The 17657-nt window shown below is 49.2% G+C and overlaps 1 protein-coding gene across 1 annotated transcript in view; it reads left to right on the top strand.

Moving 5' to 3' along the window:
- Nucleotides 1-17657, top strand: part of CCDC22 (coiled-coil domain containing 22) — a 147257-nt gene that overhangs the window by 79376 nt on the left and 50224 nt on the right. The window contains exons 12-14 of the mRNA XM_069209306.1: nucleotides 14760-14876; nucleotides 16457-16558; nucleotides 17021-17128. Of these exons, the coding sequence (XP_069065407.1) occupies nucleotides 14760-14876; nucleotides 16457-16558; nucleotides 17021-17128 (327 nt within the window). The remainder of the gene's footprint in view (nucleotides 1-14759; nucleotides 14877-16456; nucleotides 16559-17020; nucleotides 17129-17657) is intronic.

The following is a 17657-nucleotide window of genomic DNA, read 5'->3' as shown; positions in this document are numbered from 1 at the left end:
TGAGGCTCTGCTGATCAGAACCTCAGTGGTTATGCTCTCTCATTTCTTTCCAAATTGTCACTGACAGGCTAGTGACCATTTTTTACCAATTCACATTGGCTTACTGGAACACCCTTATAATCCCCTAGTATATGGTACTGAGGTACCCAGGGTATTGGGGTTCCAGGAGATCCCTATGGGCTGCAGCATTTCTTTTGCCACCCATAGGGAGCTCTGACAATTCTTACACAGGCCTGCCACTGCAGCCTGAGTGAAATAACGTCCACGTTATTTCACAGCCATTTTACACTGCACTTAAGTAACTTATAAGTCACCTATATGTCTAACCTTTACCTGGTAAAGGTTAGGTGCAAAGTTACTTAGTGTGAGGGCACCCTGGCACTAGCCAAGGTGCCCCCACATTGTTCAGAGCCAATTCACTGAACTTTGTGAGTGCGGGGACACCATTACACGCGTGCACTACATATAGGTCACTACCTATATGTAGCTTCACCATGGTAACTCCGAATATGGCCATGTAACATGTCTATGATCATGGAATTGCCCCCTCTATGCCATCCTGGCATTGTTGGTACAATTCCATGATCCCAGTGGTCTGTAGCACAGACCCTGGTACTGCCAAACTGCCCTTCCTGGGGTTTCTCTGCAGCTGCTGCTGCTGCCAACCCCTCAGACAGGCATCTGCCCTCCTGGGGTCCAGCCAGGCCTGGCCCAGGATGGCAGAACAAAGAACTTCCTCTGAGAGAGGGTGTAACACCCTCTCCCTTTGGAAAATGGTGTGAAGGCAGGGGAGGAGTAGCCTCCCCCAGCCTCTGGAAATGCTTTGTTGGGCACAGAGGTGCCCAATTCTGCATAAGCCAGTCTACACCGGTTCAGGGACCCCTTAGCCCCTGCTCTGGCGCGAAACTGGACAAAGGAAAGGGGAGTGACCACTCCCCTGACCTGCACCTCCCCTGGGAGGTGTCCAGAGCTCCTCCAGTGTGCTCCAGACCTCTGCCATCTTGGAAACAGAGGTGCTGCTGGCACACTGGACTGCTCTGAGTGGCCAGTGCCACCAGGTGACGTCAGAGACTCCTTGTGATAGGCTCCTTCAGGTGTTAGTAGCCTTTCCTCTCTCCTAGGTAGCCAAACCCTCTTTTCTGGCTATTTAGGGTCTCTGTCTCTGGGGAAACTTTAGATAACGAATGCATGAGCTCAGCCGAGTTCCTCTGCATCTCCCTCTTCACCTTCTGATAAGGAATCGACCGCTGACCGCGCTGGAAGCCTGCAAACCTGCAACATAGTAGCAAAGACGACTACTGCAACTCTGTAACGCTGATCCTGCCGCCTTCTCGACTGTTTTCCTGCTTGTGCATGCTGTGGGGGTAGTCTGCCTCCTCTCTGCACCAGAAGCTCCGAAGAAATCTCCCGTGGGTCGACGGAATCTTCCCCCTGCAACCGCAGGCACCAAAAAGCTGCATCTCCGGTCCCTTGGGTCTCCTCTCAGCACGACGAGCGAGGTCCCTCGAATCCAGCGACACCGTCCAAGTGACCCCCACAGTCCAGTGACTCTTCAGCCCAAGTTTGGTGGAGGTAAGTCCTTGCCTCACCTCGCTGGGCTGCATTGCTGGGAACCGCGACTTTGCAAGCTTCTCCGGCCCCTGTGCACTTCCGGCGGAAATCCTTCGTGCACAGCCAAGCCTGGGTCCACGGCACTCTAACCTGCATTGCACGACTTTCTAAGTTGGTCTCCGGCGACGTGGGACTACTTTGTGCAACTTCGGCGAGCACCGTTTCACGCATCCTCGTAGTGCCTGTTTCTGGCACTTCTCCGGGTGCTACCTGCTTCAGTGAGGGCTCTTTGTCTTGCTCGACGTCCCCTCTCTCTGCAGGTCCAATTTGCGACCTTCTGGTCCCTCCTGGGCCCCAGCAGCGTCCAAAAACGCCAAACGCACGATTTGCGTGTAGCAAGGCTTGTTGGCGTCCATCCGGCGGGAAAACACTTCTGCACGACTCTCCAAGGCGTGGGGGATCCATCCTCCAAAGGGGAAGTCTCTAGCCCTTGTCGTTCCTGCAGTATTCACAGTTCTTCAGCCTAGTAAGAGCTTCTTTGCACCAACCGCTGGCATTTCTTGGGCATCTGCCCATCTCCGAGCTGCTTGTGACTTTTGGACTTGGTCCCCTTGTTCCACAGGTACCTTCAGACAGGAATCCATCGTTGTTGCATTGCTGATTTGTGTTTTCCTTGCATTCTCCCTCTAACACGACTATTTTGTCCTTAGGGAAACTTTGGTGCACTTTGCACTCACTTTTCAGGGTCTTGGGGTGGGTTATTTTGCTAACTCTCACTATTTTCTAATAGTCCCAGCGACCCTCTACAAGGTCACATAGGTTTGGGGTCCATTCGTGGTTCGCATTCCACTTCTGGAGTATATGGTTTGTGTTGCCCCTATCCCTATGTTTCCCCATTGCATCCTATTGTAACTATACATTGTTTGCACTGTTTTCTAAGACTATACTGCATATTTTTGCTATTGTGTATATATATCTTGTGTATATTTCCTATCCTCTCACTGAGGGTACACTCTAAGATACTTTGGCATATTGTCATAAAAATAAAGTACCTTTATTTTTAGTATAACTGTATTGTGTTTTCTTATGATATTGTGCATATGACACTAAGTGGTACTGTAGTAGCTTCACACGTCTCCTAGTTCAGCCTGAGCTGCTTTGCTAAGCTACCATTATCTATCAGCCTAAGCTGCTAGACACCCTATACACTAATAAGGGATAACTGGGCCTGGTGCAAGGTGCAAGTACCCCTTGGTACTCACTACAAGCCAGTCCAGCCTCCTACATTGGTTGTGCAGTGGTGGGATAAGTGCTTTGAGACTACTTACCACTCTTGTCATTGTACTTTTCATAAGAGAAAAATATACAAAACAAGGTCAGTGTATATACACATAGCCAAAAAGTTTTGCACTTCCTCTTTTCACTCTTTTCTAAGTGCTGAAAAGTACTTCTAAACTTTCAAAAAGTTCTTAAAAGTTTAAAAAGTTTTTTTTCTGTCTTTCCAAAAAGTTCTGAAAACTTTTTTCTCTTTGTCTATCACTTTAACTCTCTCTAAAAAATGTCTGGCACAGGCCAAAAAGTTGAACTGTCCAAACTTGCATATGATCACCTTAGCTGGAAAGGAGCAAGGAGTCTCTGCATAGAGAGAGGTTTGAGTGTAGGGAAGAATCCTTCTTTAGAACTGTTAATTAATATGCTTAGAGTACAGGATAAGGCCATAAGTGCCCAATCTGTAGAAAAAGTAGCTAATGGTTCTCAATCTGATCCAGGGACTCCCCCAGGAAAAGGTTCAGGAAAGAAACTTCTCAGCCTGCCCATTACTAGACAGTCTAGCATAGTTGGTACAGAGGTTGAATCACATCATACTGATGATGTGCTCTCACATTATACTGGTAGCCAAGCTGTTAGGGTGCCCTCTGTAAGGGACAGGTCTCCTTCTGTTCATTCCCATCATACCTCTGTATCTAGAAATGTCCCTCCCACCCACCCTGATGACAGATTGTTAGAAAGGGAGCTCAATAGATTGAGAGTGGAGCAAACCAGACTGAAGCTCAAGAAGCAACAGCTGGATTTGGATAGACAGTCTTTAGAAATAGAGAGGGAAAGACAGAAGATGGGTTTAGATACCCATGGTGGCAGCAGCAGTATTCCCCATAGTCATCCTGCAAAAGAGCATGATTCCAGGAATCTGCATAAGATAGTTCCCCCTTACAAGGAGGGGGATGACATTAACAAGTGGTTTGCTGCACTTGAGAGGGCCTGTGCTGTACAGGATGTCCCTCAAAAGCAGTGGACTGCTATCCTATGGCTATCATTTACTGGAAAAGGTAGGGATAGGCTCCTTATTGTAAAAGAAAATGATGCTAACAATTTCCAAGTTCTTAAGAATGCACTCCTGGATGGTTATGGCTTAACCACTGAACAGTACAGGATCAAGTTCAGAGATACCAAAAAGGAGTCTTCACAAGACTGGGTTGATTTCATTGACCAGGCAGTGAAGGCCTTGGAGGGGTGGTTACATGGCAGTAAAGTTACTGATTATGACAGCCTGTATAACTTAATCCTGAGAGAGCATATTCTTAATAATTGTATGTCTGATTTGTTGCACCAGTACTTGGTGGACTCTGATCTGACCTCTCCCCAAGAATTGGGAAAGAAGGCAGACAAATGGGTCAGAACAAGAGTGAACAGAAAAGTTCATACAGGGGGTGACAAAGATGGCAACAAAAAGAAGGATGGTAAGTCTTCTGACAAGGGTGGGGACAAATCTAAAAATGAGTCTTCATCAGGCCCACAAAAACACTCTGGTGGGGGTGGTGGGCCCAAACCCTCCTCTAATCAGAACAAGGAAAAGAAACCATGGTGCTATTTATGTAAGATAAAAGGCCATTGGACAACAGATCCCAGTTGTCCAAAGAAAGGCACCACAGCTCCTACCACTACAACCCCTACTGCTACACCTAGTGTCCCTACTAATAGCAGTGGTGGTGGGAGCAAACCTACTAATAGCCAATCCAAGGGAGTAGCTGGGCTCACTTTTGGTAATTTAGTTGGGGTTGGTCTGATTAGGAGACCACAGAGGCTACTTTAGTCTCTGAAGGGGCTATTGACTTAGCCACTTTGGTTGCTTGCCCCCATAACTTGGAGAAGTACAAGCAACTAACCCTAATAAATGGTGTTGAGGTCCAGGCCTACAGGGACACAGGTGCCAGTGTCACAATGGTGATTGAGAAACTGGTGCACCCTGAACAACACATACTTGGACACCAGTACCAAGTAACCGATGCTCACAACATAACACAAAGCCACCCCATGGCTGTTGTAAATCTCAACTGGGGGGGGTATCTGGTCCAAAGAAAGTTGTGGTAGCTTCAGATTTACCTGTAGACTGTCTATTAGGGAACGATTTGGAGACATCAGCTTGGTCAGATGTGGAGTTGGAGGCCCATGCAGCAATGCTGGGCATCCCAGGGCATATTTTTGCTTTGACAAGGGCTCAGGCCAAAAAGCAAAAAGGACAGGGAAGCTTGGATCCTGGAACAATGGACCAAGTGCTCCCTAAAGCTAGGGCTAGTAGAAGCAAACCACTTCCTACTATCCCTCCCTCTACAGTGGATTCTACTTCTGAGGAAGAAGAATTCCCTCCCTGTGCAGAACCTACACCAGAGGAGCTGGAAGCAGACACTGCTGAGCTTTTGGGTGAAGGGGGGCCTGCCAGAGAGGAGCTGAGTGTGGCACAGCAAACCTGTCCCACATTAGAGGGTCTCAGACAGCAAGCTGTCAAACAGGCTAATGGGGATGTCAGTGACTCACACAGAGTTTACTGGGAGGACAACCTCTTGTACACTGAGCATAGGGATCCTAAACCTGGAGCTGCCAGGAGATTAGTGATTCCTCAGGAGTACAGAAAGTTCCTCCTAACACTGGCACATGACATTCCCTTAGCTGGGCACCTGGATCAAATGAAAACTTGGGACAGATTGGTACCACTGTTTCATTGGCCTAGGATGTCAGAGGACACAAAAGAATTTTGTAAGTCCTGTGAAACCTGTCAAGCCAGTGGCAAGACAGGTGGCACTCCAAAGGCACCCCTTATCCCACTGCCTGTGGTTGGGGTTCCCTTTGAAAGGGTAGGGGTTGACATAGTTGGCCCCCTTGACCCTCCTACTGCTTCAGGCAATAGGTTTATCTTAGTGGTAGTGGACCATGCCACAAGGTATCCTGAAGCAATTCCTTTAAGGACCACTACAGCTCCTGCAGTGGCAAAGGCCCTCCTGGGAATATTTTCCAGGGTGGGCTTCCCAAAGGAAGTAGTATCAGACAGAGGAAGCAATTTCATGTCTGCATACTTAAAGGCCATGTGGAAGGAGTGTGGTGTAACTTACAAGTTCACAACACCCTATCATCCACAAACAAATGGACTGGTGGAGAGATTTAATAAAACTCTCAAAGGCATGATTATGGGACTCCCTGAAAAACTCCGCAGGAGATGGGATATCCTTCTACCATGCCTCCTTTTTGCCTACAGGGAGGTACCCCAGAAAGGAGTGGGCTTCAGCCCCTTTGAACTTCTTTTTGGACACCCTGTTAGGGGTCCACTCACACTTGTAAAGGAGGGTTGGGAACAACCTTTAAAAGCTCCTAAGCAGGATATTGTGGATTATGTACTTGGCCTCAGATCAAGGATGGCTGAGTACATGAAAAAGGCCAGTAAAAACCTTCAGGCCAGCCAAGAGCTCCAGAAGCAATGGCATGATCAGAAGGCTGTTTTGGTTCAGTACCAACCAGGGCAGAAAGTGTGGGTCTTGGAGCCTGTGGCCCCAAGAGCACTCCAAGATAAATGGAGTGGTCCACACACAATTGTTGAAAAGAAGGGTGAAGTCACCTACTTGGTTGACTTAGGCACTGCCAGGAGTCCCCTTAGGGTGCTCCATGTCAACCGCCTGAAACCCTACTATGACAGGGCTGATCTCACCCTGCTCATGGCAACAGATGAGGGACAGGAAGAAGACAGTGATCCTCTACCTGATCTCTTCTCTTCCACAGAACAAGATGCTCTTGTGGAAGGGGTAGTTTTGGCTGATTGTCTTACTGCTGAGCAGAAAGATAATTGTATAAATCTCCTAGGACAATTTTCAGAACTCTTCTCCATTGTGCCAGGCACCACTTCTTGGTGTGAGCACACTATAGATACTGGAGACAGTTTACCTGTCAAAAGTAAGATCTATAGGCAGCCTGACCATGTCAGGGACTGCATAAAGCAAGAAGTTCAGAAGATGTTGGAACTAGGAGTGGTTGAGCACTCTGACAGTCCATGGGCTTCTCCTGTGGTACTGGTACCAAAACCCAATTCTAAAGATGGAAAGAAGGAAATGAGGTTTTGTGTAGACTATAGAGGTCTCAACTTGGTAACCAAAACAGATGCTCACCCTATACCCAGGGCAGATGAGCTAATAGATACACTGGCATCTGCCAAGTATCTAAGCACTTTTGATTTGACTGCAGGGTATTGGCAGATCAAAATGTCAGAAGATGCTAAACCTAAGACTGCATTTTCTACCATTGGAGGACATTACCAGTTTACTGTAATGCCTTTTGGTTTGAAAAATGCACCTGCCACTTTTCAGAGGTTGGTGAACACAGTCCTGCAAGGGCTGGAAGCTTTCAGTGCAGCATATTTGGATGATATAGCTGTCTTTAGCTCCAGCTGGGATGATCACCTGGTCCACCTTTGGAAAGTTTTGGAGGCCCTGCAAAAGGCAGGCCTCACTATCAAGGCTTCAAAGTGCCAGATAGGGCAGGGTAAGGTGGTTTATCTGGGACACCTTGTTGGTGGGGAACAGATTGCACCACTTCAGGGGAAAATCCAAACTATTATTGATTGGATTCCCCCTACCACTCAGACTCAGGTGAGAGCCTTCCTAGGCCTCACTGGGTATTACAGGAGGTTCATTAAGAACTATGGCTCCATTGCAGCCCCTCTTAATGACCTCACATCCAAGAAAATGCCTAAAAAGGTATTATGGACAGCAAACTGTCAGAAAGCTGTTGAGGAGCTGAAGCAGGCCATGTGCTCTGCACCTGTCCTGAAAAGCCCTTGTTACTCTAAAAAATTCTATGTCCAAACTGATGCATCTGAATTAGGAGTAGGGGCAGTCCTATCACAACTTAATTCTGAGGGCCAGGATCAACCTGTTGCTTTTATTAGTAGAAGGTTGACCCCTAGAGAAAAGCGTTGGTCTGCCATTGAGAGGGAGGCCTTTGCTGTGGTCTGGGCTCTGAAGAAGTTGAGGCCATACCTGTTTGGCACTCACTTCATTGTTCAGACAGACCACAAACCTCTACTTTGGCTAAAACAAATGAAAGGTGAAAATCCTAAATTGTTGAGGTGGTCCATATCCCTACAGGGAATGGACTATACAGTGGAACATAGACCTGGGAGTAGCCACTCCAATGCAGATGGACTCTCCAGATATTTCCACTTAGACAATGAAGACTCATCAGGTAATGGCTAGTCTTATTGTCCTTCGTTTGGGGGGGGGTTGTGTAGGAAAGTACCATCTTGCCTGGCATGTTACCCCCATTTTTCACTGTATATATGTTGTTTTAGTTGTATGTGTCACTGGGACCCTGGTAACCCAGGGCCCCAGTGCTCATAAGTGTGCCTGTATGTGTTACCTGTGTAGTGACTAACTGTCTCACTGAGGCTCTGCTGATCAGAACCTCAGTGGTTATGCTCTCTCATTTCTTTCCAAATTGTCACTGACAGGCTAGTGACCATTTTTTACCAATTCACATTGGCTTACTGGAACACCCTTATAATCCCCTAGTATATGGTACTGAGGTACCCAGGGTATTGGGGTTCCAGGAGATCCCTATGGGCTGCAGCATTTCTTTTGGCACCCATAGGGAGCTCTGACAATTCTTACACAGGCCTGCCACTGCAGCCTGAGTGAAATAACGTCCACGTTATTTCACAGCCATTTTACACTGCACTTAAGTAACTTATAAGTCACCTATATGTCTAACCTTTACCTGGTAAAGGTTAGGTGCAAAGTTACTTAGTGTGAGGGCACCCTGGCACTAGCCAAGGTGCCCCCACATTGTTCAGAGCCAATTCACTGAACTTTGTGAGTGCGGGGACACCATTACACGCGTGCACTACATATAGGTCACTACCTATATGTAGCTTCACCATGGTAACTCCGAATATGGCCATGTAACATGTCTATGATCATGGAATTGCCCCCTCTATGCCATCCTGGCATTGTTGGTACAATTCCATGATCCCAGTGGTCTGTAGCACAGACCCTGGTACTGCCAAACTGCCCTTCCTGGGGTTTCTCTGCAGCTGCTGCTGCTGCCAACCCCTCAGACAGGCATCTGCCCTCCTGGGGTCCAGCCAGGCCTGGCCCAGGATGGCAGAACAAAGAACTTCCTCTGAGAGAGGGTGTAACACCCTCTCCCTTTGGAAAATGGTGTGAAGGCAGGGGAGGAGTAGCCTCCCCCAGCCTCTGGAAATGCTTTGTTGGGCACAGAGGTGCCCAATTCTGCATAAGCCAGTCTACACCGGTTCAGGGACCCCTTAGCCCCTGCTCTGGCGCGAAACTGGACAAAGGAAAGGGGAGTGACCACTCCCCTGACCTGCACCTCCCCTGGGAGGTGTCCAGAGCTCCTCCAGTGTGCTCCAGACCTCTGCCATCTTGGAAACAGAGGTGCTGCTGGCACACTGGACTGCTCTGAGTGGCCAGTGCCACCAGGTGACGTCAGAGACTCCTTGTGATAGGCTCCTTCAGGTGTTAGTAGCCTTTCCTCTCTCCTAGGTAGCCAAACCCTCTTTTCTGGCTATTTAGGGTCTCTGTCTCTGGGGAAACTTTAGATAACGAATGCATGAGCTCAGCCGAGTTCCTCTGCATCTCCCTCTTCACCTTCTGATAAGGAATCGACCGCTGACCGCGCTGGAAGCCTGCAACATAGTAGCAAAGACGACTACTGCAACTCTGTAACGCTGATCCTGCCGCCTTCTCGACTGTTTTCCTGCTTGTGCATGCTGTGGGGGTAGTCTGCCTCCTCTCTGCACCAGAAGCTCCGAAGAAATCTCCCGTGGGTCGACGGAATCTTCCCCCTGCAACCGCAGGCACCAAAAAGCTGCATCTCCGGTCCCTTGGGTCTCCTCTCAGCACGACGAGCGAGGTCCCTCGAATCCAGCGACACCGTCCAAGTGACCCCCACAGTCCAGTGACTCTTCAGCCCAAGTTTGGTGGAGGTAAGTCCTTGCCTCACCTCGCTGGGCTGCATTGCTGGGAACCGCGACTTTGCAAGCTTCTCCGGCCCCTGTGCACTTCCGGCGGAAATCCTTCGTGCACAGCCAAGCCGTGTCCACGGCACTCTAACCTGCATTGCACGACTTTCTAAGTTGGTCTCCGGCGACGTGGGACTACTTTGTGCAACTTCGGCGAGCACCGTTTCACGCATCCTCGTAGTGCCTGTTTCTGGCACTTCTCCGGGTGCTACCTGCTTCAGTGAGGGCTCTTTGTCTTGCTCGACGTCCCCTCTCTCTGCAGGTCCAATTTGCGACCTTCTGGTCCCTCCTGGGCCCCAGCAGCGTCCAAAAACGCCAAACGCACGATTTGCGTGTAGCAAGGCTTGTTGGCGTCCATCCGGCGGGAAAACACTTCTGCACGACTCTCCAAGGCGTGGGGGATCCATCCTCCAAAGGGGAAGTCTCTAGCCCTTGTCGTTCCTGCAGTATTCACAGTTCTTCAGCCTAGTAAGAGCTTCTTTGCACCAACCGCTGGCATTTCTTGGGCATCTGCCCATCTCCGAGCTGCTTGTGACTTTTGGACTTGGTCCCCTTGTTCCACAGGTACCTTCAGACAGGAATCCATCGTTGTTGCATTGCTGATTTGTGTTTTCCTTGCATTCTCCCTCTAACACGACTATTTTGTCCTTAGGGAAACTTTGGTGCACTTTGCACTCACTTTTCAGGGTCTTGGGGTGGGTTATTTTGCTAACTCTCACTATTTTCTAATAGTCCCAGCGACCCTCTACAAGGTCACATAGGTTTGGGGTCCATTCGTGGTTCGCATTCCACTTCTGGAGTATATGGTTTGTGTTGCCCCTATCCCTATGTTTCCCCATTGCATCCTATTGTAACTATACATTGTTTGCACTGTTTTCTAAGACTATACTGCATATTTTTGCTATTGTGTATATATATCTTGTGTATATTTCCTATCCTCTCACTGAGGGTACACTCTAAGATACTTTGGCATATTGTCATAAAAATAAAGTACCTTTATTTTTAGTATAACTGTGTATTGTGTTTTCTTATGATATTGTGCATATGACACTAAGTGGTACTGTAGTAGCTTCACACGTCTCCTAGTTCAGCCTGAGCTGCTTTGCTAAGCTACCATTATCTATCAGCCTAAGCTGCTAGACACCCTATACACTAATAAGGGATAACTGGGCCTGGTGCAAGGTGCAAGTACCCCTTGGTACTCACTACAAGCCAGTCCAGCCTCCTACAGTAACCATGCCAAGAAGACGGGACCTTCCTACTCTCTGTATCTGCTGCTGGTCACTCTACGGACGTGTGCACACAGTAGAGTTAACGTTCTTGGAGAGGTGTTGAGTGGAACCTGTGATTCTGATTAGCCACTCCTCTTCTTTGAGAGTGATACAGAGTTGTGTTGTGAGAGTGGTAAGGCATTGACTCCTGTGTTGTGGTTGGTGGATACTTTTCATAACAGAAGCCTGATTTCCCTTTTAGCTGATGGCGGTCTTGTGAACAATAAATGACCGGAGATTGTCTTGTAGTTGGTCTTCACAGCAGCCTGGCTTCCCTTTCAGATGCTGGTCTTGAGTGTGATGTGCGATCAGAGGGTGTCTTGTGGTTGGTAGACTCTCTCCTCACAGCAGAGCAGCTTTCCTTTCAGATGCTGGTCTTGAGTGTGATGAGCGATCGGAGGGTGTCTTGTGGTTGGTAGACTCTCTCTTCACAGCAGAGCAGCTTCCCTTTCAGATGCTGGTCTTGGGTGTGATGAGCGATCGGAGGGTGTCTTGTGGTTGCTAGACTCTCTCCTCACAGCAGAGCAGCTTCCCTTTCAGATGCTGGTCTTGAGTGTGATGAGCGATCGGAGGGTGTCTTGTGGTTGCTAGACTCTCCTCACGGCAGAGCAGCTGTCCTTTCAGATGCTGGTCTTGAGTGTGATGTGCGATCAGAGGGTGTCTTGTGGTTGCTAGACTCTCCTCACAGCAGAGCAGCTTTCCTTTCAGATGCTGGTCTTGGGTCTGATGAGCGATCGGAGGGTGTCTTGTGGTTGCTAGACTCTCTCCTCACAGCAGAGCAGCTTCCCTTTCAGATGCTGGTCTTGAGTGTGATGAGCGATCGGAGGGTGTCTTGTGGTTGGTAGACTCTCTCCTCACAGCAGAGCAGCTTCCCTTTCAGATGCTGGTCTTGAGTGTGATGAGCGATCGGAGGGTGTCTTGTGGTTGCTAGTCTCTCCTCACAGCAGAGCAGCTTCCCTTTCAGATGCTGGTCTTGGGTGTGATGAGCGATCGGAGGGTGTCTTGTGGTTACTAGACCCTCTCCTCACAGCAGAGCAGCTTCCCTTTCAGATGCTGGTCTTGGGTGTGATGAGCGATCGGAGGGTGTCTTGTGGTTGCTAGACTCTCCTCACAGCAGAGCAGCTTCCCTTTCAGATGCTGGTCTTGGGTGTGATGAGCGATCGGAGGGTGTCTTGTGGTTGCTAGACCCTCTCCTCACAGCAGAGCAGCTTCCCTTTCAGATGCTGGTCTTGAGTGTGATGAGCGATCGGAGGGTGTCTTGTGGTTGCTAGTCTCTCCTCACAGCAGAGCAGCTTCCCTTTCAGATGCTGGTCTTGGGTGTGATGAGCGATCGGAGGGTGTCTTGTGGTTGCTAGACCCTCTCCTCACAGCAGAGCAGCTTCCCTTTCAGATGCTGGTCTTGAGTGTGATGAGCGATCGGAGGGTGTCTTGTGGTTGCTAGACTCTCCTCACAGCAGAGCAGCTTCCCTTTCAGATGGTGGTCTTGGGTGTGATGAGCGATCGGAGGGTGTCTTGTGGTTGCTAGACCCTCTCCTCACAGCAGAGCAGCTTCCCTTTCAGATGCTGGTCTTGGGTGTGATGAGCGATCGGAGGGTGTCTTGTGGTTGCTAGACTCTCTCCTCACAGCAGAGCAGCTTCCCTTTCAGATGCTGGTCTTGAGTGTGATGAGCGATCGGAGGGTGTCTTGTGGTTGCTAGACTCTCCTCACGGCAGAGCAGCTGTCCTTTCAGATGCTGGTCTTGAGTGTGATGTGCGATCAGAGGGTGTCTTGTGGTTGCTAGACTCTCCTCACAGCAGAGCAGCTTCCCTTTCAGATGCTGGTCTTGAGTGTGATGTGCGATCAGAGGGTGTCTTGTGGTTGCTAGACTCTCCTCACAGCAGAGCAGCTTTCCTTTCAGATGCTGGTCTTGGGTGTGATGAGCGATCGGAGGGTGTCTTGTGGTTGCTAGACTCTCTCCTCACAGCAGAGCAGCTTCCCTTTCAGATGCTGGTCTTGAGTGTGATGAGCGATCGGAGGGTGTCTTGTGGTTGGTAGACTCTCTCCTCACAGCAGAGCAGCTTCCCTTTTAGATGCTGGTCTTGAGTGTGATGAGCGATCGGAGGGTGTCTTGTGGTTGCTAGTCTCTCCTCACAGCAGAGCAGCTTCCCTTTCAGATGTTGGTCTTGGGTGTGATGAGCGATCGGAGGGTGTCTTGTGGTTGCTAGACCCTCTCCTCACAGCAGAGCAGCTTCCCTTTCAGATGCTGGTCTTGTGTGTGATGAGCGATTGGAGGGTGTCTTGTGGTTGCTAGACTCTCTCCTCACAGCAGAGCAGCTTCCCTTTCAGATGCTGGTCTTGAGTGTGATGAGCGATCGGAGGGTGTCTTGTGGTTGCTAGACTCTCTCCTCACAGCAGAGCAGCTTCCCTTTCAGATGCTGGTCTTGAGTGTGATGAGCGATCGGAGGGTGTCTTGTGGTTGCTAGACTCTCTCCTCACAGCAGAGCAGCTTCCCTTTCAGATGCTGGTCTTGGGTGTGATGAGCGATCGGAGGGTGTCTTGTGGTTGCTAGACTCTCTCCTCACAGCAGAGCAGCTTCCCTTTCAGATGCTGGTCTTGTGTGTGATGAGCGATCGGAGGGTGTCTTGTGGTTGGTAGACTCTCTCCTCACAGCAGAGCAGCTTTCCTTTCAGATGGTGGTCTTGGGTGTGATGAGCGATCGGAGGGTGTCTTGTGGTTGCTAGACTCTCCTCACAGCAGAGCAGCTGTCCTTTCAGATGCTGGTCTTGTGTGTGATGAGCGACCGGAGGGTGTCTTGTGGTTGGTAGACTCTCTCCTCACAGCAGAGCAGCTTTCCTTTCAGATGCTGGTCTTGGGTGTGATGAGCGATCGGAGGGTGTCTTGTGGTTGCTAGACTCTCCTCACGGCAGAGCAGCTGTCCTTTCAGATGCTGGTCTTGTGTGTGATGAGCGATCGGAGGGTGTCTTGTGGTTGCTAGACTCTCTCCTCACAGCAGAGCAGCTTCCCTTTCAGATGCTGGTCTTGAGTGTGATGAGCGATCGGAGGGTGTCTTGTGGTTGCTAGACTCTCTCCTCACAGCAGAGCAGCTTTCCTTTCAGATGGTGGTCTTGAGTGTGATGAGCGATCGGAGGGTGTCTTGTGATTGCTAGACCCTTTCCTCACAGCAGAGCAGCTTTCCTTTCAGATGCTGGTCTTGAGTGTGATGAGCGATCGGAGGGTGTCTTGTGGTTGCTAGACTCTCCTCACAGCAGAGCAGCTTCCCTTTCAGATGCTGGTCTTGGGTGTGATGAGCGATCGGAGGGTGTCTTGTGGTTGCTAGACTCTCTCCTCACAGCAGAGCAGCTTCCCTTTCAGATGCTGGTCTTGAGTGTGATCAGCGATCGGAGGGTGTTTTGTGGTTGCTAGACTCTCTCCTCACAGCAGAGTATGTTTCCTTTCAGATGCTGGTACATGGTGGTCTTGAGAGTGGTGAATGATGTGAGGGTGTCTTGTGATTGGTGGACTTTCTCCTCACCGCAGCCTGGCTTTCCTTTCAGATGATAGTGGTGGAGGGCAGTCTTCCGAGAGTGGTGAAAGTGCTGAAGTTCTTTTGTGATTGTTCAACTCTGTTCTCACAGCAGCCTTCCTTCCCTTGCAGATGGTGGTGGAGAGCAGCGCACAGAGGATTGTCCATCTCGCCAGCCAGTGGGAGAAGCACCGTGTGCCTCTGATCGAACAACATCGACAGCTTAAGAAGCTTTACGACCACAGAGAGGTGAGTCCTGCTGTCAGTGTGTGCGCTTCCTCTAGCACAGGATCATCTCTGAGGGTCGAGGGCTACTACGGAGAGTCTGGTTACTCGCCATCTGACCGTATGAACAACATTGGCACCTAGATGACCATTGTTGTCGAAGAGGGCAGTCTGTCATGAGGGCAGTCTGCCAAAACAGGAACCTCTGAAGTTCCACAAGCTTAGAGACAGATCTGCAAAGCCCTGGGCCTCACTGGCTGTTAAAATTCACATCTCGTGTGTTGTATTGAGCGCATCATACAACACATGTACTGCTTCCATGCCCTAAATACCGCGTGTTACTCTCACCCACATTAATAGCTCGGAAAATGTGAATGGCTAAGTCTGCTTTAAAAGCACCAGGGCAGAAACATTTTTGGATTTCCCTTACTTTCTGGTTGCAGAATTCTATGCCATTGGTTTTGCGGTAAAGACGGGCCCTCATGAACAGTTTACTTCAATTAGATGGAAACGCTGAACTGTGCATTTGATTGATAATAGGGAAGAAGTCATGGCAGCAGTGACTGCAGTAGCATTTTCTTTCTCTCTGCAGACACACTTCTGTTGAATGTACCCCATTTGATAGGGGATCTGTGGAGAGAAGAACTGGAGAAAAGCTTTCATTACTAGAACGTAGTCTAGTGTTGAGCTACGGACTTAAAACCTGAAGCCCAGGGTCCTGATTCTGTCTTCACCAAACATAATGTTATTCCCGAAAATTACTCTATCTTCCAGATCCTCAGCTTGTGACAGTGGTCACTGAAAGGCTTTTATAATGTGGAGAAAAACTGCAATATTGTGTTCTAGTTGCATGTTTTTTGCATAGGTCACATTCACCAGTGCCTTTGCTTTTTAGCTCTTTAGTCTGTTTCATCTGCGGTTCTGGCACCTGGCAGGGCTCCTAAGCCCAATGATCAGTGTATTGTGGAGTGAATGTCGGGGTTTCCTGTGCATACGGGTTTGTGTAGTGTAGGGAGAAGGGACTTGTAACCTGTGTGTGAGCCCAGGTGGAGATGATTTGTGGATTGTGTGTTTCGGGTGTATCGCATTAGGGATGTCAGTCTTCTGAGCCTGTGCCTAAACAGAATGAGGTGTGAGAGAGTAGCACACTGCTTGGGGTCGCACTGGACCTCATCGGTCTAAGCTGTAATAGTTGTAATTTTAAGAGAGCCGAGAGCTGGTATAATAGTGAAGTGGCCTGTTCATTTCTTTAGCTCCGGGTTTAGGTGTTTTATGTAAGTTGGTTAGGGTACTTGAATACTTTTTGAGTTTCGGCTTCCTTTACTCAGTTACTCTTTGTGTTTGTTGTGCCCTTGTTGCCTCCGTGTCTCCCTAATCAAAATACACGCCCTGGTCTGTGAAACAATAGTTGATTTATGAAACATCTGGTCTGTGGGAGAAGCACCACCTTGGTATAGGGACTCGCCCAAGCAGTAGCCATTGACACCTTGGTGTGGAACTGATTACTGAGCCCTTAGAGTAGAGACCTCTCTGGGCATAGCTCCTGCTGTCAACAATATTGCACTCTTTGTAACTAATGCCAATTTTACTTCCTTGGTTTGCAGCTGGAATCTTCTCGCAGGTTTGCAGACATTAAAGAGCTTCACGATCGAATCCGGGCTGGTGCTGATGAAGCCAAGCGTAAGGAGGAGCTGCACAGACAGCTGGTAAGGGCTGTTGGGCTTTGCTAGAGGAGCTGCACAGACAGCTGGTAAGGGCTGTGGGGCTTTGCTAGAGGAGCTGCACAGACAGCCGGTAAGGGCTGTGGGGCTTTGCTAGAGGAGCTGCACAGACAGCCGGTAAGGGCTGTGGGGCTTTGCTAGTGGAGCTGCACAGACAGCCGGTAAGGTCTGTGGGACTTTGCTAGAGGACCTGCACAGACAGCTGGTAAGGGCTGTGGGGCTTTGCTAGTGGAGCTGCACAGACAGCTGGTAAGGGCTGTGGGGCTTTGCTAGAGGAGCTGCACAGACAGCCGGTGAGGGCTGTGGTGCTTTGCTGCGCTTGGGGGAGAAGCGAGAAAGCACTTCTGCTTCACACTTCTGTGTCGGTGTATCCTATGTAAAGGGGCTTTGTGGCCCACCTTTCTCTGCCCAGGATGTGAATTCTCTGTCTTTATCTCTGTCACGCAGATCGCGGAGTACGAGAGCCTACCAAAGGATGTGTCGAGAGCAGCGTACACCCAGCGTATCCTGGAGATTGTGGGCAACATAAAGAAGCAGAAAGAGGAAATCACAAAGGTGCTTGTTCTGCATGGAGGTTGAGGGAGAGATGCTGTGAAAGAAGCGGCCCGTAGCATGTGAGGAATGCAACACGGGGGACGGGTGTTGAAAAGGAGTTACCTCTGTGTCGTTGAGAGATACTGGGCAGGAACTGCCAGAGCTCTATGTAATGGATACCATGGTAGGGAATGTCTAGGCAAGCTGTAAGTGATTCTGTACGAGACCATGTGAGAGAAGTATCTGGAATGCTAGAGGGAGCTGCCAGGCGGGGTGTGGGAGTGCTGCAAGGGAGCTACCAGAGTGTGATAGTATACTTTCTACTACTCATTTACTGGAGTACCATACTTGTTAAGCCTTGGAGTTTTTCTCATTTCCCTATGTATAGTCCTGTTCTCTTCCAGGGGATCCTCATCAATTGTCATAAACATTGAATATTCCCGCCCTTGTGCGGGGACCCCGGAGCATATATAAAATATGTACCTATAAAGTATGAAATATGCACAAAAAATATATTTATAGCATTTTTAGTAGACATATCTTTCATACT

This window comes from Pleurodeles waltl, chromosome 10 (genome assembly GCF_031143425.1).
Source record: "Pleurodeles waltl isolate 20211129_DDA chromosome 10, aPleWal1.hap1.20221129, whole genome shotgun sequence".
NCBI classification, from domain to species: domain Eukaryota; kingdom Metazoa; phylum Chordata; class Amphibia; order Caudata; family Salamandridae; genus Pleurodeles; species Pleurodeles waltl.
The sequence above is the reverse complement of the archived record's forward strand: the minus strand, read 5'-3'. Positions and strand labels throughout refer to the sequence as shown.